We start from the raw sequence: 22,349 nt of genomic DNA on the forward strand, positions 1-22,349 counted from the left end.
CATCTCTGCAGCAATCAGCAATCCACCAATCAGGCCTGTGTGGTAGAGTGGCCAGATGGAAGACACTCCTTAGTGCAACAATGCTCTCCATCCAACCTGATGGAGTTTGAGAGGTGCTGCAAAGAGGAATGGGCAAAACTGCCCAGAGATAGGTGCACTGAGCTTGTGGCATCACATTCATGAAGACCTGAGGGTGTAATTGCTGCTAAAGGTGCATCAACAAAGTATTGAGCAAGATTTTTATTTTTACTAAATTTGCTAAAAAACAAAACAAAACAAAAAAAAAAAACAAAAAACTTTTTTTCATGTTGTCATTATGGAATGTTGTGAGTAGAGGGGAAAAAAATGAATTTACTACATTTTGGGATAAGGGTGTAACATAACAAAATGTGGGAAAAGTGAAGTGCTGTGAAAATCAGCGGACCTTCCAACTAGCAAAAAACAAACAAACAAACAAAAACAAAAAACTGATATATAGTTTGGAAATTGTTGTTTTTGCTGTTGCTAGTAACAGTGGCAGCAGTAGTCATTTTTTTGTTCACCAATTTACACAATTTGTATCAAAATTTTAGTGTACGTAAAATGTCTATGTATAAATGAGTATTATATTTTGCAATTAATCTTTTTTTTTTTTCAAAATGAATAATTATACATGAAAAGTGATTCTTCAAACAGCAGATAGCCAGACTGTGTTCTCACTGAAACTATGAAGTGAAACTAGACCAGGTCAGTAGAGTCTGACTGAGGAGAAAGCGCAGCGTCTGCCATGGTGAGGAAGTCAACCCAGTTCTGGTAGAAGCCACGTGAATAATGTCCTGTATCGATGACAAGCCCCCACAGACGGCTCTGGCCTGTCTTGTTCCTGAGGGCCAGCTGAGCCTCTCGCTCCGTCACATTGAAGCTGATGTTGAGAATTTGTGCCACCAACAGGTACAGCAGTCCTCCTGTGACAATGCTGCTGTACCAAGCACAGCTGAAGCAAATGGACGTGCTGTAAACACAGCAGAATAGGAATAAAATGAAACATCTTAGACGATACAATCACTGTAATTCATTCAGTTGTATGTGTTACCAATGACGAGAAGTTTCAAACTTGGGTCTTCCATCAATATCACTTTTTTTTTTTTTTTTATCACATATTACAACAAAAATCTTCCCTATACTCATAAATCAGCCCTCATGACAAGAAAAAAATAGGGCTGATAAATCAGACACTTTTCTGATCAATTTTACTTCCCTGGAAAGTGTGGCAATAAAATCAGGGCGATACAAATCTTAAAACACACTGGAAAAAAAAATGCTACTTTGGATCAACTTAAAAAAATTGATGTAATTTGTTACAGCTAATTTTTTTAGTTTCTCACAATGTATATGATTTTGTAAAGTGATTCCAGCAGATTTAAACTGGAAACCACAATTTTCCATTAGACCAATGTAAATAAGTACTTTGAATGAAGTACACTGTGTTTCACTTTTTTCAGTGCAGGGCGATACAAAAAAAGACATTGAAAATACCAGGCTTTGTATCAGTCTGCTTTTCATCCAATCAGGAGCCCCCATTTCTCAGCCCCATCAATGACCCCCCCCCATTTTGTGTTACCCTGGTGACAAGTGCAGGATCCTGATACAAGATCCAGATCATTTCATTCAACCAAGATGTCTGATCAAGGTTGAGAGAGTTTTGGCCTCCTAACAGTGAGAATTCCACAGCTTGAGTCTCATACTGAAGCTGTGAGACGTCAGTGAAGAGGACACTCGTTTTTAGAGTAATACATAAGAACATTCCATAATTACACTTCATAATACATGATTTACCTACGTTATTCGTTCATGTGTATGATTATTCTTTAACTATTTTGATGATTATATAGATCAGACGTACTGTGTTGTGCTATTTATTATTAGCACAAGTGTTGAATGAACGTTGCTGGTGTAGTGAGTAAATTAATTGTTATTAAATGGAGTTGACGATAATTATATGGTTCTTGTTCTTTATTTTTGTTGTAATATGTGATAAATATCTGTATCAGCCCGAGTCTGATACAGATACATAGGGGCATGATGCATAAACAGCAGAGGTGCAACAAAGTCACCATCAAGTCACTCTCAAGTCATGAATCAGCAAGTCCCAAGTCAAGTCTCAAGTCATAATGACCACCAATTGTTTGCAAGCTGACTTGAGACTTGACTTGGGACTTGCAGATTGATGACTAGAGAATGACTTGATAGTGACTTTGTCCCACCTCTGATAAACAGACATGTGATAAGGTATATGTAATATCATGTACAGAGCTTTGTGATGTAAAAAAGGGGATTTTTAAAATGCAGACAACGGGATCAAACAAAAAGAGAAAGTTAAAGCAATTTGAAAGTGATCTGGATAAAAGAAATAAAATAAAAACTTGTTCATTCAAAAAACAAAAAAAAAAAACAAAAAACAAAACAAAACAAAACATTATTTCACAAAATTTCACAAAAAACTGTCCTCTGTTTTTTGCACTATTGTGAACTGTCAGACAGACAGACAGACAGAGACAGACAGGGTCCTGGGAGTCCCTATGCTTTTGTCTTTTGGAACGGGTAATTACAGACTACAGAGGGCAATAAAAATAACATATCACCACATGTGGCAACTAACACAACAAAAGTATTACATTATAAACAGGACTAGACATCACTAGACTCATAGTGCAACACCTGCACATTACAATTTTGACATGGATTCATGCAAATTAATTATTTGTATTTCAGTGGCACCATAATACAGGTGCATCTAAAAAAATAGAATATAGTGAAAAAGACCAATATTTTTTGTCATTTCTTTCAAAAAGTGAAAATTTTATATATTGTAGCTTCATTACAGATAAACTAAAATGCTTCTTGCATTTTTTGTTTTAATTTTGACAATTATAGCCTACAAGAGCAACAACAATAACAACAAAACAAAAACAATGAAACAGACAGCAAGGCCAGAAAAAAAAGCCCTCAAATATTAGAATATTTTATTTCAAGTTTGAGAAATTCACTATTTGTGAAGTATAAATACCACAAATCTCTCAGTCTGGTTCAATACACACAAACACAGAGGTAGGACGAAGTCACTGTTAACTAGTCATTCTCAAGTCATGAATTGGCAAGTCTCAAGTCAGCTTGCAAACAATTGGTGGTCATTATGACTTAAGACCTGACGATTCATGACTTGAGAATGACCTAACAGTGACTTCGTCCCACCCCTGCACAACCACAATCATGTGGAAACCGCTGAAGACAGCTGTGCAGAAGACACTCAGTGACACCCTCTACAAGGAGGGTAAGTCACAGAAAGTCATTGCTGAATGGACATACTCATGGAAAGTTGACTGGAAGGGGAAAGTGTGGTAGGAAAAGATGCACAAGCAACAGGGATGACCACAGCCTTGAGAAGATTGTCAAGCAAAGCTGACTGAAGATGTTGGGGGAGCTTCACAAATAGTGGACTAAGGCTGGAGTCAGTGCATCAAAAACCACCACGCACAATGTCCATATAATGAGCTACAAGTGTCACATTCCTGGTGTCAAATCACTCCTGAACCAGAGACGATGTCAGAAGTGGGAAAGGAGAAAAAGAACTACACCACTGCTCAATAGTCCAAAGTCCCCTTTTCTCAGTAAATTTTGCATTTTATTTGGAAATCAAGCTCCCAGAGTCTGAAAGAGAGTGGAAAGGACACAGAATCCAAGTTGCTTGAAGTCCAGTGAGAAGTTTCCATAGTCAGTGACAATATGTGCACTGTAAAACTCAATGAGTTAGTTCAACTCAAACCATTTGAGGAAACCAGTTTCCTTAAACCATTTGAGTTTGACAACTTAAATAAAATAATTTTCAAAATTTAATTGTTAAAGTTTTAGTAACAGCAGTTTATAGTTAGTTAAACTTTTCAATAAAATGACAAATTTCTGACTAAAAATTTGCATTACATTTGGATTAGATTTTTTGATGCATTCTTTGGTTTACTTGTTGACTCTGCATTGTGTTGTTATTCACTCCCCTCGGGACACGAACTCACGATCTCCGGCATGGTCGGACTCTCTAACCAGATGGTTAAAACCCAGGGCTCTGGCCTTGTGACCAGAGAATTCTTTTGAGCTGTTTGGAGTGAGGTTCACTAACTACATAGGCACAGCGACACCTGCTGGCCACCGTTACATAAACTCAATTAAAATGAGTGAATGGAATGCACTGGAAATACATCAGCAACACTTAAATGCCCCAAAACTTTAAATGCACTTAAAGGAACTGAGTTGTTCTGACAACAATTCATTTTTGAGTTAGTTTAATTAATGGAAATGAGTGAGTATAACTTTTTCAAAGTTTGAGTTACATTAACTTAATTATTGTATTCAAATGAAGTGTTTGGTTTAACAGTGAGTGTATGTCATATGTTGGTGCTGGTCCACTGTGTTTTATCAAGTCCAAAGTCAACGCAACTGTCCATCAGCAGATTTTAGAGCACTTCATGTTTCCATCTGTTGAGAAATTTGATGGATATCCTTATTTCCTTTTCCAGCAGGACTTTGGACCTGACCACAGTGCCAAAAATGCTAATAACTGCTTTACTGTCCCATGGTATGAATGGCCCCATAGACAATACCCCATAGATTATCTGTGGGGTATTTCAAGGAGAAGATGCAAGGCAATAGACCCAACAACACAGATATGCTGAAGGCTGCCCTCAAAGCAACCTGGGCTTCCCCAACACCTCAGCAGTGCAGCAGGCTGACTACCGCCATGTGACGCCACACTGTGCAAAAAAAGGAGCCCCATCCAAGTACTGAGTACACAAATTAACATACTTTTCATAAGTTTGACATTTCTGTAATATAAAACCTTTTTTGTTGGGGGGGGGGGGTAGTTTAATATTTTAAGATATAAATTTTCTACTTTTGGATCTGTAGATAGGAATAATCAAAATGAAAATGAAAAAGATGCTTGAAACACTTTATTTATGATCTACAAGATACACAATTTTGCTTTCTGAAATAACTGACAAAAATATATTGTATTTTTTTCTGATTTTCTTTTTTTTTTGTGATTCTGTGTAGCCAAGATATTTGATGAATTCTGTTCTACACTGAACCACTTTATCCTGGACTAACACACAACTCTTCCAACATACTGTGTAACCCGGACAAATATATTAATGTATTGACAAAGTTCATTAGATTTGTTACAGTTTAAAAGGGTTAAACAGTTTGAATTGTTAACTATGTTATATAAATTCCAGCTGTTTGAGAAAAACAGTCATAACCCGGAGTCTGACCTTGAAGTTATCTCGACTTTAATCACTTTTTTCTTCTTAAATTTAAATGACTTTGTTCTTGGTTGACATCCCACCAAATTTGGTTGGATTTAGATCAAAACTGTTTGAGTTATTTTGCTCACATAAAGACTGTTGACTGTTGTTCTCTCTCTTTTTTTTTTCTTTTTTTTTTTTACAAAAGTTCAGGAAAGTTTGTATTTTAATATTTTTGTCAACATAATTTCAAGAGTTTCACCAACGCTAAAAGAGCATTCAGTGGTGGCTGGCCACTAGAGGGCGGTAAGGCGCCGCCCCCTGAAAGTATTGAGAAAAGAAATATCAATCAATCAATCAATTTTTTTATATAGCGCCAAATCACAACAAACAGTTGCCCCAAGGCGCTTTATATTGTAAGGCAAGGCCATACAATAATTATGTAAAACCCCAACGGTCAAAACGACCCCCTGTGAGCAAGCACTTGGCTACAGTGGGAAGGAAAATACACCACAACATAATTAATAAATCATAAAAAGTATGGTTTACTCAGAGTCAGAGTATAGAAGTTCCTGTCAGTGTCCAAATGCATTTCAATGTGTTCCAACACTTCATTTCAGTGTTTCATATCATTTAATTTTATTTGGGTGAGTGAGAACAAGCCTTTTCACACTCTGGGAAAAGGCTTGTTTGGTCGCTCGGTTGGTCATATCAAAATCTATGAAAGATTGTAAACTTTTCGCAATCATGTGACATGAGGCTGATGGACAAATCATTCACCTGCTGTCACTAATACCCACAAAAATTACTGGTTCGCTGACAACCACCACAGCTTTCTTATGCATGTCCAACTTCCAGCTACTTTGGTCTTATTTTGTCTCTATGCTTTTGCGATTATTATACATCAGGTGAAGCAAAAATTAGCAAAAGCACCATTCAAAGCTTTAAATTGAAATGTTTTGCTGGCTGAATTCTTTTTTTGTGATACCGTCATGAAATGTGTTACATTTTCATGACGCCATCAACCTTCAATCACTGTTTTTAACCGTTTAACCTAACCGTAACCTAACACCCCCGTGTCACCCCAAATTTCACGATACCATCATGAAATAACTTTTGACACTGTCACAAATATATATTCAATTTCATGACGGTATCGCAAACTAATACATTAAATTAATTTTTGTGATGGCTTCACAAACTTGCCAAGAGATGGGGTTGCAATATCAACGTAGGACATCACATAATTTGAAGCAAAGCTTGAAGCCGAAGCACTCTGAAGTATTGAAAGCTTAGAACTAAAACTTTGAATCGCAGCTTGTCTTGAAGGCTGAATTACAAACAGGAAAGTTGGTAGTTAGCAGAATGCAGCCGAATGACTTCATCAAACTTTAACAGTTTTGTTAAGTGGCGAGTTTTGAAGCTTTTGAATAGTTCAAATACATGAGACTTGCTCCTCTATAGACTGACAGAGTATTAACACTCTGTGAAGGGCAGCCTGAACAGTGTACAGCGGTCCTATGCTACGATCGTTAAACGCATTAAATATTGTCATCAGATGACAGGTGATAGTGTGTGTGTGTGTGTGTGTGTGTGTGTGTGGGGGGGGGGGGGGTAGCAAGGTTACGGTATTTTACTACAAATATACACTCAGTTGCAGTATTGCCACAGTTACTTTGAAAAGTTACTTTCTTAGTTGCTTTTTTTGGTTACTTTATACAGTACTTTATTAGCAGCTGCTGACAGTAATGTAACTATGTAACTATTAAGGTAATTAGTAATCTAACTTAGTTACTCTTAAGATTGAGTAACTAATCAGCAAAGTAACATAGTTATTTTTACTCAATCTTGAAAATCAATCAATCAATCAATTTTATTTATATAGCGCTAAATCACAACAAACAGTTGCCCCAAGGCGCTTTATATTGTAAGGCAAGGCCATACAATAATTACGTAAAAACCCCAACGGTCAAAACGACCCCTTGTGAGCAAGCACTTGGCGACAGTGGGAAGGAAAAACTCCCTTTTAACAGGAAGAAACCTCCAGCAGAACCAGGCTCAGGGAGGGGCAGTCTTCTGCTGGGACTGGTTGGGGCTGAGGGAGAGAACCAGGAAAAAGACATGCTGTGGAGGGGAGCAGAGATCAGTCACTAATGATTAAATGCAGAGTGGTGCATACAGAGCAAAAGAGAAAGAAACACTCAGTGCATCATGGGAACCCCCCAGCAGTCTAAGTCTATAGCAGCATAACTAAGGGATGGTTCAGGGTCACCTGATCCAGCCCTAACTATAAGCTTTAGCAAAAAGGAAAGTTTTAAGCCTAATCTTAAAAGTAGAGAGGGTGTCTGTCTCCCTGATCTGAATTGGGAGCTGGTTCCACAGGAGAGGAGCCTGAAAGCTGAAGGCTCTGCCTCCCATTCTACTCTTACAAACCCTAGGAACTACAAGTAAGCCTGCAGTCTGAGAGCGAAGCGCTCTATTGGGGTGATATGGTACTATGAGGTCCCTAAGATAAGATGGGACCTGATTATTCAAAACCTTATAAGTAAGAATAAGAATTTTAAATTCTATTCTAGAATTAACAGGAAGCCAATGAAGAGAGGCCAATATGGGTGAGATATGCTCTCTCCTTCTAGTCCCCGTCAGTACTCTAGCTTCAGCATTTTGAATTAACTGAAGGCTTTTCAGGGAACTTTTAGGACAACCTGATAATAATGAATTACAATAGTCCAGCCTAGAGGAAATAAATGCATGAATTAGTTTTTCAGCATCACTCTGAGACAAGACCTTTCTAATTTTAGAGATATTGCGTAAATGCAAAAAAGCAGTCCTACATATTTGTTTAATATGCACATTGAATGACATATCCTGATCAAAAATGACTCCAAGATTTCTCACAGTATTACTAGAGGTCAGGGTAATGCCATCCAGAGTAAGGATCTGGTTAGACACCATGTTTTGTAAGATTTGTGGGGCTAAGTACAATAACTTCAGTTTTATCTGAGTTTAAAAGCAGGAAATTAGAGGTCATCCATGTCTTTATGTCTGTAAGACAATCCTGCAGTTTAGCTAATTGGTGTGTGTCCTCTGGCTTCATGGATAGATAAAGCTGGGTATCATCTGCGTAACAATGAAAATTTAAGCAGTGCCGTCTAATAATACTGCCTAAGGGAAGCATGTATAAAGTGAATAAAATTGGTCCTAGCACAGAACCTTATGGAACTCCATAATTAACCTTAGTCTGTGAAGAAGATTCCCCGTTTACATGAACAAATTATAATCTATTAGATAAATATGATTCAAACCACCGCAGCGCAGTGCCTTTAATACCTATGGCATGCTCTAATCTCTGTAATAAAATTTTATGGTCAACAGTATCAAAAGCAGCACTGAGGTCTAACAGAACAAGCACAGAGATGAGTACACTGTCTGAGGCCATAAGAAGATCATTTGTAACCTTCACTAATGCTGTTTCTGTACTATGATGAATTCTAAACCCTGACTGAAACTCTTCAAATAGACCATTCCTCTGCAGATGATCAGTTAGCTGTCTTACAACTACCCTTTCAAGAATTTTTGAGAGAAAAGGAAGGTTGGAGATTGGCCTATAATTAGCTAAGATAGCTGGGTGAAGTGATGGCTTTTTAAGAGCCATCACTTGGTTTTTAAAATAACCAAGTTATATTACTAATTACTTTATTAGTTACATTCAGCAGCTGCCGACAAGTTGTCCGCAGCTGCTAATGAAGTAACTGTATAAAGTAACTGTAAAATGTAACTGTAAAAAGTAACTAATAAAGTAACTTTTCAAAATTACTGTGGCAATGCTGCGCAGTTGCCAGTTTATGAGGTACACCTACTGAAAAGTAATGCAGCCCTGCATGTAGCAAATTACGGTTCATGAAGAAGTGAAGGTGCACCCTCTTAAAAATCAGTACCAACATCCGCCACTGGCAGCAGTATTCTTTGTGTTGTGATAGGCTTTTTAAGTCAGTTTTTTTTGTCAGTTGTGTGTGTAGCATGGCCCAAGCAGAGGGTCACCCCTTTGAGTCTGGTCTGCTTGAGGTTTCTTCCTCAAATCATCAGAGGGAGCGAGTACAAGCGGCCGAGATGAGTTTCCTCCGCAGGGTGGCTGGGCGCTCCCTTAGAGATAGGGTGAGGAGCTCGGTCACTCGGGAGGAGGTCGGAGTCGAGCCGCTGCTCCTCCACGTTGAAAGGAGTCAGTTGAGGTGGCTCGGGCATCTTTTCCGAATGCCCCCTGGACGCCTCGCTGGAGAGGTGTTCCGGGCACGTCCCACTGGGAGGAGGCCCCAGGGAAGACCCAGGACACGCTGGAGGGACTACATCTCTCGGCTGGCCTGGGAACGCCTTGGGGTTCCCCCGGAGGAGCTGGGGGAGGTGTGTGTGGATCAGGAGGTCTGGGCAGCTTTGCTTGAGCTGCTGCCCCCGCGACCCAACTCCGGATAAAGCGGAAGAAAATGGATGGATGGATGGATGGATGGAGTGTCACCTGGTAAGGTTAGACCTTACTTGTGTGAAATGCTTTGAGGCAACTTTGTTGTGATTTGGCGCTATATAAATGAAATAAATGAAATGAAATGAAATTAATGAAGTTAAATTAAATTTTGTGTACCTGGACTGACTGTAGACACCGGGACAGTAGAAAAGAGCCGTCACAAGATACTGGTGAGGGCAGAGACTGCTGAGCACCAAAGTGATCCCATACAAAGAGGTCAACAAGAACACCGATAGGGTCAGCAGAAAACTGCGGTGGTTGGCTTTTCCCACACAGCTGTTTATCCTGCAACACCTCACACACCACATATGCACAACACACAAAACACACATACGGTAAGCATTGTTCAGTCAGACTGAAAACTGCCAATTCTACCAAAATTAACAATATAAAGGAAGCTTGAATAAATAAATAAATACAACCCTGGCAAAAATTATGGAATCACCAGCCTCAGAGGATGTTCATTCAGTTGTTTAATTTTGTAGAAAAAAAGCAGATCACAGACATGACACAAAACTAAAGTCATTTCAAATGGCAACTTTCTGGCTTTCAGAAACACTATAAGAAATCAGGAAAAAAATTGTGGCAGTCAGTAACGGTTACTTTTTTAGACCAAGCAGAGGGAAAAAATATGGACTCACTCAATTCTGAGGAATAAATTATGGAATCATGAAAAACAAAAGAACACTTTGTTGCACCACCTCTGGCTTTTATAACAGCTTGCAGTCTCTGAGGCATGGACTTAATGAGTGACAAACAGTACTCTTCATCAATCTGGCTCCAACTTTCTCTGATTGCTGTTGCCAGATCAGCTTTGCAGGTTGAAGCCTTGTCATGGATCATTTTCTTCAACTTCCACCAAAGATTTTCAATTGGATTAAGATCCGGACTATTTGCAGGCCATGACATTGACCCTATGTGTCTTTTTGCAAGGAATGTTTTCACAGTTGTTGCTCTATGGCAAGATGCATTATCATCTTGAAAAATGATTTCATCATCCCCAAACATCCTTTCAATTGATGGGATAAGAAAAGTGTCCAAAATATCAACGTAAACTTGTGCATTTATTGATGATGTAATGACAGCCATCTCCCCAGTGCCTTTACCTGACATGCAGCCCCATATCATCAATGACTGTGGAAATTTACGTTCTCTTCAGGCAGTCTTCTTTATAAATCTCATTGGAACGGAACCAAACAAAAGTTCCAGCATCATCACCTTGCCCAATGCAGATTCGAGATTCATCACTGAATATGACTTTCATCCAGTCATCCACAGTCCACGATTGCTTTTCCTTAGCCCATTGTAACCTTGGTTTTTTTCTGTTTAGGTGTTAATGATGGCTTTCGTTTAGCTTTCTGTATGTAAATCCCATTTTCCTTTAGGCGGTTTCTTACAGTTCGGTCACAGACGTTGACTCCAGTTTCCTCCCATTCATTCCTCATTTGTTTTGTTGTGCATTTTCGATTTTTGAGACATATTGCTTTAAGTTTTCTGTCTTGACGCTTTGATGTCTTCCTTGGTCTACCAGTATGTTTGCCTTTAACAACCTTCCCATGTTGTTTGTATTTGGTCCGGAGTTTAGACACAGCTGACTGTGAACAACCAACATCTTTTGCAACATTGCGTGATGATTTATCCTCTTTTAAGAGTTTGATAATCCTCTCCTTTGTTTCAATTGACATCTCCGTGTTGGAGCCATAATTCATGTCAGTCCACTTGGTGCAACAGCTCTCTAAGGTGTGATCACTCCTTTTTAGATGCAGACTAACGAGCAGATCTGATTTGATGCAGGTGTTAGTTTTGGGGATGAAAATTTACAGGGTGATTCCATAATTTATTCCTCAGAATTTAGTGAGTCCATATTTTTTTCCCTCTGCTTGGTCTAAAAAAAGTAACTGTTACTGACTGCCACAATTATTTTTCCTGATTTCTTATAGTGTTTCTTAAAGCCAGAAAGTTGCCATTTGAAATGACTTTAGTTTTGTGTCATGTCTGTGATCTGCTTTTTTTCTACAAAATTAAACAACTGAATGAACATCCTCCGAGTCCGGTGATTCCATAAATATTGCCAGGGGTCGTACAATCCATAACCATACTTTTCCTGTGTGCCACTGCTTCATTTTGGTGCCACATCCATCATTGCACAGCTATCCAATTGTTATCCATTAATTGTAAGCAAGTTATAAATTAGTTATCCATTAGTGTTTTTGTCAAGATTTAGTGTAATTAAAACTGCAAACGTAAGACTACATGTTTGAGTGATGTCTTCAGGTGCTACAGAATAACCGACAAAAGAGTTTCACATTTCCTCATTCATCTGTATTATCACAACATCTTGAAGTGGAACGGTGCTGCTATAATGGACTGATGCAGCAGGTGGCAGCAATGCATCAATAAGAATAATGCCGGCTGCTGTTAAATGCAGAAGAAGAAGAAGAAGAAGAAGAAGAAAGGAGGCACACAACTGTGAGTTAATTAAAGTTAAACTAAAGGGGAAAAAAAAAACAAAAAAAAAAAAAACAAAAAAAACAAGTAACTCCGCTAGAGTGTCTCTTTTGGGTCCACTTTTGTCGGTTAAAAGTCCAAGAATCAACAGAAGAAAGTTAATTTGTATTTCTAAACATACGAGGTCTGTCCAAAAAGTATCTGACCTTTTTATTTTTGCAAAAACCATATGGATTTGAATCACGTGTGATTGCATCAGCCAAGCTTGAACCTTCGTGCGCATGCGTGAGTTTTTTCACGCCTGTCGGTTGCGTCATTCGCCTGTGAGCAGGCTTTGTGAGCAGTGGTCCACCCCTCTCGTCGGATTTTTATTGCGAATGTCTGAACGATTTGGAGCTTTGCTGCATCAGTTTTTTCCAGAAACTGTGAGAGACCTCCAGGTGGACACCATTCGGAAAATTTTGTTGGCTTTCAGGGACGATTTTATGGGGATTACACAGATTAAGGAGTGCTCCAGCCGGTTTAAAGACCGCACACAGCTGCTGAGAGCGCGCCGCGCTCCAAGCGCCGATCGACAGGCTGAATCAACCAGATCATTTCCAACGTGAAGGCTTTGGTTGATCCGGGACGTCGTTTGACTTCCACAAAAAAAGGAAGAAGGCGTGGACATCAGCACTTTTCCGGCACATTCCATTGTTAAAGTTTTTTTCATGGAAAGAAAAGCGGACGGATGCGCCACCGTGCCGTTCATGGCGCGGGACAAAACCACCTCCGTGTTGGTCTCACAGAACGGCTTTGAGATGGCTTTCAGACGGCTGTCGGTGGGTTTTCAGTCGTGTGACTAACCGAGAAATTGTGCATGAGCTGGACATGCCAGAAGATGTCTTGTGAGGCTTCATCACGGCATTGCTTTGCACCATGTGGCTCCACCACGACGCGCGGAATTCCTCCGCACATCTTTCTCAATGTGCCGAAAAAGTGCTGATGTCCACGTCTTCTGCAATTCCTGTGCTAGTCACAGGACGTCCCGGATAAAACACAGCGTCCAGTTTGGAAATGAATGGCACATTCCACTGTTACAGGAGTTTTTGTCATGGAAAGAGGAGCGTCCACACGGAGGTGGTTTTGTCCCGCGCCATGAACGGCATGGTGGCGCATCCGTCCGCTTTTCTTTACATGAAAAACCTCCTTTAACAGTGGAATGTGCTGAAAAAGTGCTGATGTCCACGCCTTCTTCCTTTTTTTGTGGAAGTCAGACGATGTCCCGGATCAACAAAGCCTTCACGTTGGAAATTATCTGGTTGATTCAGCCTGTCGATCGGCGCTTGGAGCACGGCGCACTCTCAGCAGCTGTGGGTCGTCTTTAAACCGGCTGGAGCACTCCTTAATCTGTGTAATCCCCATAAAATCGTCCCTGAAAGCCAACAGAATTTTCCGAAAAGGTGTCCACCTGGAGGTCTCTCACAGTTTCTGGAAAAAATTGATGCAGCAAAGCTCCAAATCGTTCAGACATTTATTCGCAATAAAAATCCGACGAGAGGGGTGGACCACTGCTCACACAAAGCCTGCTCACAGGCGAATGACGCAACCGACAGGTGTGAAACAACTCACACATGTGCACGAAGGTTCAAGCTTGGCTGATGCAATCACACGTGATTCAAATCCATATGGTTTTTGCAAAATATATAAAGGTCCAATACTTTTTGGACAGACCTCGTATGCAGGGTGTTTTTTTACTCACTTTTTGTCCCTCCCACAAAGTTATTCCTCTCTCCTACAGCACCAATAACATTTGCATGCACATAGATACAGATTCTTTATTGTCATTGTAACTAGTACAACGAAAGTAAAGGTGCAGCCTTTCAGTGCAAATATGAACAAATATAAACCTGCGTAAACCACGTGCCGACTTAAAAGGCCTGGAGAAGAAAAGAAAAATAAATAAAATTTAACAGAATGGAAGAGGTATGTCAAGAGTGCAAATTAAAGAAAATAAAAGCCATCCATCCATCCATCCATCCATCCATCCATCCATTTTCTTCCGCTTTATCTGGAGTCGGGTCACGGGGGCAGCAGCTCAAGCAAAGCCGCCCAGACCTCCCGATCCACACACACCTCCCCCAGCTCCTCCGGGGGAACCCCAAGGCGTTCCCAAGCCAGCTGAGAAATGTAGTCCCTCCAGCGTGTCCTGGGTCTTCCCCGGGGCCTCCTCCCAATGGGACGTGCTCGGAACACCTCTCCAGCGAGGCCTCCAGGGGGCATCCGGAAAAGATGCCCGAGCCATCTCAACTGACTCCTTTTGACGTGGAGGAGCAGCGGCTCGACTCCGAGCTCCTCACCCTATCTCTAAGGGAGCGCCCAGCCACCCTGTGGAGGAAACTCATCTCGGCCGCTTGTACTCGCGATCTCGTTCTTTCGGTCATGAGCCAAATCGCATGACCATAGGTGAGGATCGGAACGTAGATCGATCGGTAAATCGAGAGCTTTGCCCCTCTACTCAGCTCTCTCTTCACCACGACGGTCCGATACAGCGACCGCATCACTGCAGATGCTGCACCGATCCATCTATTGATCTCACGCTCCATCCATCCCTCACTCGTGAACAAGACCCCAAGATACTTAAACTCCTCCACTTGAGGCAAGGACACTCCACCGACCCGAAGAGGGCAAAGCACCTTTTTCCGGTCGAGAACCATGGCCTCAGATTTAGAGGTGCTGATCTTCATCCCGGATGCTTCACACTCGGCTGCAAACCTCCTCAGTGCACGCTGAAGGTCCTGATTTGATGAAGCCAACAGAACCACATCATCCGCAAACAGCAGAGACGAGATTCTGTGGTTCCCAAACCAGACCCCCTCTACACCCTGGCTGCACCTAGAAATTCTGTCCATAAAAATAATGAACAGAACTGATGACAAAGGGCAGTCCTGGCGGAGGCCAACGTGCACTGGAAACAGGTTTGACTTACTACCGGCAATGCGAACCAAGCTCCTGCTGTGGTCGTACAGGGACCGGATAGCCCTTAGCAAAGGACCCCGGACCCCGTACTCCCGGAGCACTCCCCACAGGGTGCCCCGAGGAACACGGTCAAACGCCTTCTCCAGATCCACAAAACACATGTGGACTGGTTGGGTAAACTCCCCTGAACCCTCGAGCACCCGATGGAGCGTGTAGAGCTGGTCCAGTGTGCCGCGACCAGGATGAAAACCACACTGCTCCTCCTGGTTCGACTATTGGTCGAATTCTCCTCTCCAGTACTCTGGAATAGACCTTACCAGGGAGGCTGAGGAGTGTGATCCCCCTATAGTTGGAACACACCCTCCGGTCCCCCTTCTTAAATAGAGGTACCACCACTCCGGTCTGCCAATCCAGAGGCACTGTCCCCGATCGCCACGCGATGTTGCAGAGGCGTGTCAGCCAAGACAGTCCCACAACATCCAGAGACTTAAGGTACTCAGGACGGATTTCATCCACCCCAGGAGCCTTGCCACCGAGGAGCTTTCTAACCACCTCGGTGACTTCGACCTCGGTAATGGATGAGTCCGCCTCTGAGTCCCCAGTCTCTGCTTCCTCTTTGGAAGACGTGACGATGGGATTGCCAATTATGCAAATTAGGTGATGCCGTCATTTGTTGTTACGAGTCCTAGACCTACTTGTGCTTATTCTTTGCACCATGCACATTTACTTGAATAATGTATTATTACTGTTGTTAAAACTTTATCTTTGTGCCAAAAATTATGTTATTATATTGGTACACAATATACTGTGGCAATGCTATGGCTTTCGATATGGCTTGGTAGAGCTTGATACACTTTCAACTTTGAATGTAGATCTTGGTTCAAACAAGGTTGGGCACTCCTGTTCTAAAAAATATAACTGAAGAGGCCAGTTTAACCGTTTTAATTATGGTGAAACTATAAAATTGCATCACTTATTAAAATAAAAATCTGAACAAATATGTTTGTCATACCCAAGAATTCAGTGTAATGTGTAATTGTAGGTCAGATAGGTTTATTTGTGAAAACGTGGCTTCAGCATCAGTAATGTACTGAATGTTATTAGAGCCTACCCACCAGATGCAATGGTGGTCTAAACGCTGGACACAGGCTCCACAGGTTCGACAGTGTCCTGTCCGTGGCGGGCGCATTATTTGGCACACAGGACACCTGCTCCATTTTGGATCCGAAGTCTGCTTCCTCACCTCTGCTACAGTATTCAAGGAAGACACCACTGATTGGACAGATCCGTTAAGGTAGACTGGGTCTTTGTGCGCCTCCCGGCTCTGACAGTGGGCCTCGTACAAGGATGCAGTCACAAAACCTGGGCCCTTCTTGGTGCGAATAAGCAAGGCGAGGGTGAGAACCACCCCAGTGGTCACAGTGCACACCTGCAGCTGACTAACATCCTCACGAGGCACAATCTCTGTGATGAAGAGATAATACATGTACGCCAGGGAGTAGAGCAGGAGCGTCAGGAAGAAGATAGTGCGTTTCCTCTTTCGGTGGGTGGCATAGTAGTACCACAACATCAGACCGGGCAGAGCTGTAAGAACAATGATACCCAGAAGGTAGTGCAGCGCCGCAACCCGCATCAGGAGCGGCAGTGACACCAGTACCGGAATCATGGAAAGCTCCATGTTGTCGATCATTGCACCAAACACAGGAGACTGACATCCATATTTAGGTTGTTTGCCTTTTAGCCACCTACAAGAGGACACAAAGAACTTCCAACATTAGTTGTTAATTTCACCTCATAGGCCTGTGCTATAAATACGAGGTCTATTAGAAAAGTATCCGACCTTATTATTTTTTTCAAAAACCATATGGATTTGAATCAGGTGTGATTGTGTCAGACAAGCTTGAACCCTCGTGCGCATGCATGAGTTTTTCCACGCCTGTCGGTTGCGTCATTCGCCTGTGAGCAGGCTTTGAGTGAGGAGTGGTCCACCCCCTCGGCGGATTTTCATTGTCAGGAAATGGCGGAATGATTTGGGCTTTTTTCCATCAGAATTTTTTCAGAAACTGTTAGAGACTGGCAGCTGGAAACCATTCGAAAAATTTATCTGGCTTTCGGTGAAAATTTTACGGGCTTTACAGAGAATAAGGAATGTTACTACAGCTTTAAGGACGGCTTTAAAGACGGCTTTAAGGACGCTCGGCGCGCCGTGCTTGCGACCATCGTGTGCACTTTCTCTGGTTATCACAAGAGCTGGACATCAGCCATTTTCTGGCAGATTTCACTTTTAACAAGAGATTTTGTCATGGAAAGCCGAGAGGAGGCTTCGCGCATCACGACTGATTTGCTGATGGAGCGAGACAAAGGAACACCTCCATTTTGGTCTCACAGGACGGCTTTGAGATGGCGTTCAAACAGCTGTCGGTGTTTTTTCCATCAGTGATTATCCGAGAAATTGTGGATGTGCCTGGACATGCCAGAACATATCCTGTGAGGCTTCATCACGGCGTTGCCGTGCGCCATGCGGCACCGCCGTGACGCGCGGAATTCCTCTGCACTTCTGTCTCAATGTGCCGAAAAAGTGCTGATGTCCACGTCTTTTCACAATTCCTGTGCTAGTTAGACGACGTCCCAGATAAAACACAGTGTCCAGTTTGGAAATGAACGGCACATTCCACTGTTATAGGAGTTTTTGTCATGGAAAGAGGAGCAGAGGCTTCGTGCGTCGCGGTGGTGCCGTATGGCGCACAGCAACGCCGTGATGAAGCCTCACGGGACATGTTCTGGCATGTCCAGGCACATCCACAATTTCTCGGATAATCACTCGATGGAAAAACCACGACAGCTGTCTGAACGCCATCTCAAAGCCGTCCTGTGAGACCAAAACGGAGGTGTTCCTTTGTCTCGCTCCATCAGAAAATCGGTCGTGACGCGGGAAGCCTCCGCTTCTCTTTCCATGACAAAAACTCCTGTAACAGTGGAATGTGCCGTTCATTTCCAAACTGGACACTGTGTTATATCCGGGACGTCGTCTGACTAGCACAGGAATTGTGAAAAGACGTGGACATCAGCACTTTTTCGGTACATTGAGACAGATGTGCGGAGGAATTCCGCGCATAGCGGTGGTGCCGCATGGCGCAAAGCAACGCCGTGATGAAGCCTCACGGGACATGTTCTGGAATGTCCAGGCACATCCACAATTTCTCGGATAATCACTCGATGGAAAAACCACCGACAGCTGTCTGAACGCCATCTCAAAGCCATCCTGTGAAACCAAAACGGAGGTGTTCCTTTGTCTCACTCCATCAGCAAATCGGTCGTGATGCGGGAAGCCTCCGCTCCTCTTTCCATGACAAAAACTCCTGTAACAGTGGAATGTGCCGTTCATTTCCAAACTGGATGCTGTGTTTTATCCGGGACGTCGTCTGACTAGCACAGGAATTGTGAAAAGACGTGGACATCAGCACTTTTTCGGCACATTGAGACAGACGTGCGGAGGAATTCCGCGCGTCGCGGCAGTGCTGCATGGCGCAAAGCAACGCCGTGATGAAGCCTCACGGGACATGTTCTGGCATGTCCAGGCACATCCACAATTTCTCGGATAATCACTCGATGGAAAAACCACCGACAGCTGTCTGAACGCCATCTCAAAGCTGTCCTGTGAGACCAAAACGGAGGTGTTCCTTTGTCTCGCTCCATCAGCAAATCGGGTGTGACGCACGAAGCCTCATCGGCTTTCCATGACAAAATCTCTTGTTAAAAGTGAAATCTGCCGGAAAATGGCTGATGTCCGGCTCTTGTGATAACCAGAGAAAGTGCACATGACGGTCTCGGATCCACAGAGCCATCCGTTTAGAAATGATCTGGTGGTTTGTTGCTCTCGATGGCGGCACGGAGCGCGGCACACCGAGCGTCCTTAAAGCCGTCCTTAAAGCTGTCCTTAAAGCTGTCCTTAAAGCTGTAGTAACAGTCCTTATTCTCTGTGAAGCCCGTAAAATTTTCACCGAAAGCCAGATAAATTTTTCTAATGGTTTCCAGCTGCCAGTCTCTAACAGTTTCTGAAAAAATTCTGATGGAAAAAAAGCCCAAATCATTCCGCCATTTCCTGACAATGAAAATCCGCCGAGGGGGATGGACCACTCCTCACTCAAAGCCTGCTCACAGGCGAATGACGCAACCGACAGGCGTGGAAAAACTCACGCATGCGCACGAGGGTTCAAGCTTGTCTGACGCAATCACACGTGATTAAAATCCATATGGTTTTTGAAAAAAATAATAAGGTCGGATACTTTCCTAATAGACCTCGTAATTTAAAGAACTATACTGACCATTTTGATGCTTTATCCCAAAATGCACTCTTAGCTAGCAGTGGGCATAATTCAGCTTAACAGCTAATTTGTGAAGCTAACGTTTTCGTTTATGTAAATCTTGATCATGAACTGATCTTGGCAAGTGACACCTTTTTGGAAACCTCCATGTTTATGCTCTATTTACATGTTGGCAGTAGATTAAAAAAGCTGTGAAAGCACAAATTCAAAGCAGGATGTCAAAGCAGAAATTCTGTCTGCAGGGCTGTGCACAATTCGGAAATTTAGAATTGGAATTCTTCATCCCATTTGCTACCTCAGAAGTTCAAAAGTCAACTTAAATTCAAGAACTGAATTGAAATTCAAGAGTGTTTTACAATACAGTTCTGAATTTTGCACAGCCCTGGTAGTCTGCAGTGGCAGATTGTATGTGACAACATGAGGTGCAGTCGTTTTCAGTGTTCACTCACTTGAAAAATCCATCAGCATTTTAGCATTTTGCCCAGTGTCATATTAAGACAGGAAGCCCTGGTTCTGAAAAATTTAACTTTTTGTAAGGTTAAAATTTTACTTTTCATACATATTAATTACATATTAATTTTGCTCTGTAATATCACACAGTTTACCTGATTAAAACTGGGTGACTCTCTGCACTTAAATAATCCATCTCTCTCTGCCTGCTTTTTCTCTTTGTTAAAGATAAAACAACACCCAGTTAGTCCTTGTCCCTGCAGCAGGTGGCAAAAGTTAAAAGATGGGACGTGCCATCACAGTTTGTGGTTGCTGTGCTCATAGCCAGATGTAGCACGTTTCCCATCATCTCATTGAAAACAATTGAACATCCAGTTTACTGTCTGTTGCTTAGAGCCAACGTGAACACAGCATTTCACTTCCACATATTAACATCTCTGTTTTTCATGGTTTTAGAGCTAAAAAACAAAGCTAGTGCTAAATTCATGTTATAAAAGTTAGCGGATTTCGTTAGCTTCAGCTAAATAGTTTAAGGTTTGTTGGCTTGCAGTTAACTTTTCTGTTTGCGGACTGGTGGTTATTGAAGCTATCTTTTAGATTTGCTGTGCCGTCACTGATATGAGCATATGTTACATCACTGCCAGCCATTTCTTAAAAATAATTTCTTGAGCAGTGACACTAAAAGCCTTGGTACAGTATTCTGGTAAATCAATTTGCTGACAGTAGAAAGCTTCTTTGGAATCCATCATATTGACACAGACATTTAACGTGCCTGTTAAAAGTGCATTATATAAGCTACTCAAATACATTTGTGTAATGTTACTACAAGAGCATTAAATCAATAGACACATTTCTTCTGCTTGATCGATTACTCCAGCATTCACTTTTTTCTTCAAGCCTTTCGTACCTGTTACAAGCTTGATCCAGATCTTCACAATCACAGCATCCACACTGGTAGACATCACACTCACAGCAACACAGAGGATCGTCTGGCTCTGGGGGCTTCAGCTTCTCCCATTTCATTTTAACTGTATATGAAATGACTGAAGGAATGAATTTATAGGGCACAAGTTGTAATATTATCAAGAAAACCCAGCAATTTTAAATATGTGTGCTCTGTAGCAATAACTTTCCCAATGTATATAAAATAAAAAAACAAACAATAAAATGATAAAAAAAAAAAAAAAATAGCAAAAACCTCTTTGTACAAAAAGTTGTAATAATGTAGGTTGTGCTGTTTGTATTCTCATGTGCATTTCCACTTTTAGTGCCTTTCCACATTTATTTTTTGCTCTTTAAATTATTTACAATCCATCCATATGTAGCTATGATTTTACCGTTGCACAAAAAGTTGCAATTCGGGGTTTTCACGTATCCCATAATCCCTTGCGTGCCAGAGAGTTGCGGCAGTCAAAACAACATAGAGAATCCACATGATGACAATTGTAAATGAATATTATACTACAAAAATGTAATTTTTTTTATGCGCTTCATCACGTTAATAAGAGACTGCTGCATGATACCCTGAAAACTTGCTAAAACAATTATAACAAATAATCTGTGTCTGTTACGTTTAATCTACGTGGAATTTAATAAGTGCAAACCGAATTTCAGACATATTTTATATATTAGTCTGGAACAAAGAGGACAAACAGTGTTGTAAAGAACAATAATCAAGACGTTAAAGAGCAAACTTCACTTGAGAACGACATGATCAGGAAGTGAGTGTAGCACACAGCAGCTCCCATTGAAAATAACGGAGAGACAGCCTGTGATTCTCACATGTTTACATAAAACAAACGCAATAACAACGTCTATAAACCCAGAGAATATATTCACCTGAGTTTTAGGCACAATATAAAAATAGTTTTATGTTGCGATGTTAATGGTGTTGTCCGTGTGCAGCGGTTAAAGTGCAGCGTGATCAGAGCGTCTCAGTGCAGTTCTCAATGTTACTGAGATCTCGCAGCGCAGCGACCTCTCCGAAGTTTTGCGGGATTTGAAACCTGAAAAGTCTCAATGGGTAAAATAAGTATTGAACACGTCACCAATTTTCTCAGTAAAGATATTTCTAAAGGATCTACCGGACATGAAATTTTCACCAGATGTTGGTAACAACCCATGTAATCCACAAATGTCAAGAAACCAAAACAAATAAGTACAGAAAATAATTTGTGTGTAATAAAATGAAATGACACAGGGAAAAATTATTGAATACATTCACTCCCTCACTCACTCATCTTCAACGTTTACTCCAATTAAGGGTCATGGGTGGGGTGGGGATCAGGGAGGATGGAGCCTGGAGCCCATCCCAGCAGTCATAGGGTGTGAGGCAGGGTACACCCTGGACAGGACTACAGTCTGTTGCCGGGCCAATTA

General features: G+C 41.7%; 1 protein-coding gene across 4 annotated transcripts in view; it reads right to left on the reverse strand.

Moving 5' to 3' along the window:
* Window positions 1-499: 499 nt before the first annotated feature.
* LOC117517471 (palmitoyltransferase ZDHHC23-like) overlaps window positions 500-22,349 on the reverse strand; it is a 39,372-nt gene continuing 17,522 nt past the window's right edge. Inside the window, exons 2-5 of one of the 4 annotated variants that reach the window (XM_034178504.1) lie at window positions 20,878-20,998; window positions 16,311-16,940; window positions 9,907-10,074; window positions 500-991 (exon numbers count right to left, since the gene is read on the reverse strand). In XM_034178504.1, the coding sequence (XP_034034395.1) occupies window positions 718-991; window positions 9,907-10,074; window positions 16,311-16,940; window positions 20,878-20,993 (1,188 nt within the window). In that variant the 5' untranslated portion in view covers window positions 20,994-20,998 and the 3' untranslated portion in view covers window positions 500-717. Of the gene's footprint in view, window positions 992-9,906; window positions 10,084-16,310; window positions 16,941-20,877; window positions 21,014-22,349 lie in introns of all 4 variants that reach the window. The other 3 variants (XM_034178502.1, XM_034178503.1, XM_034178505.1) reach the window with 3 other exon arrangements.

Source organism: Thalassophryne amazonica, chromosome 9 (genome assembly GCF_902500255.1).
Source record: "Thalassophryne amazonica chromosome 9, fThaAma1.1, whole genome shotgun sequence".
In the NCBI taxonomy this organism is placed as follows: domain Eukaryota; kingdom Metazoa; phylum Chordata; class Actinopteri; order Batrachoidiformes; family Batrachoididae; genus Thalassophryne; species Thalassophryne amazonica.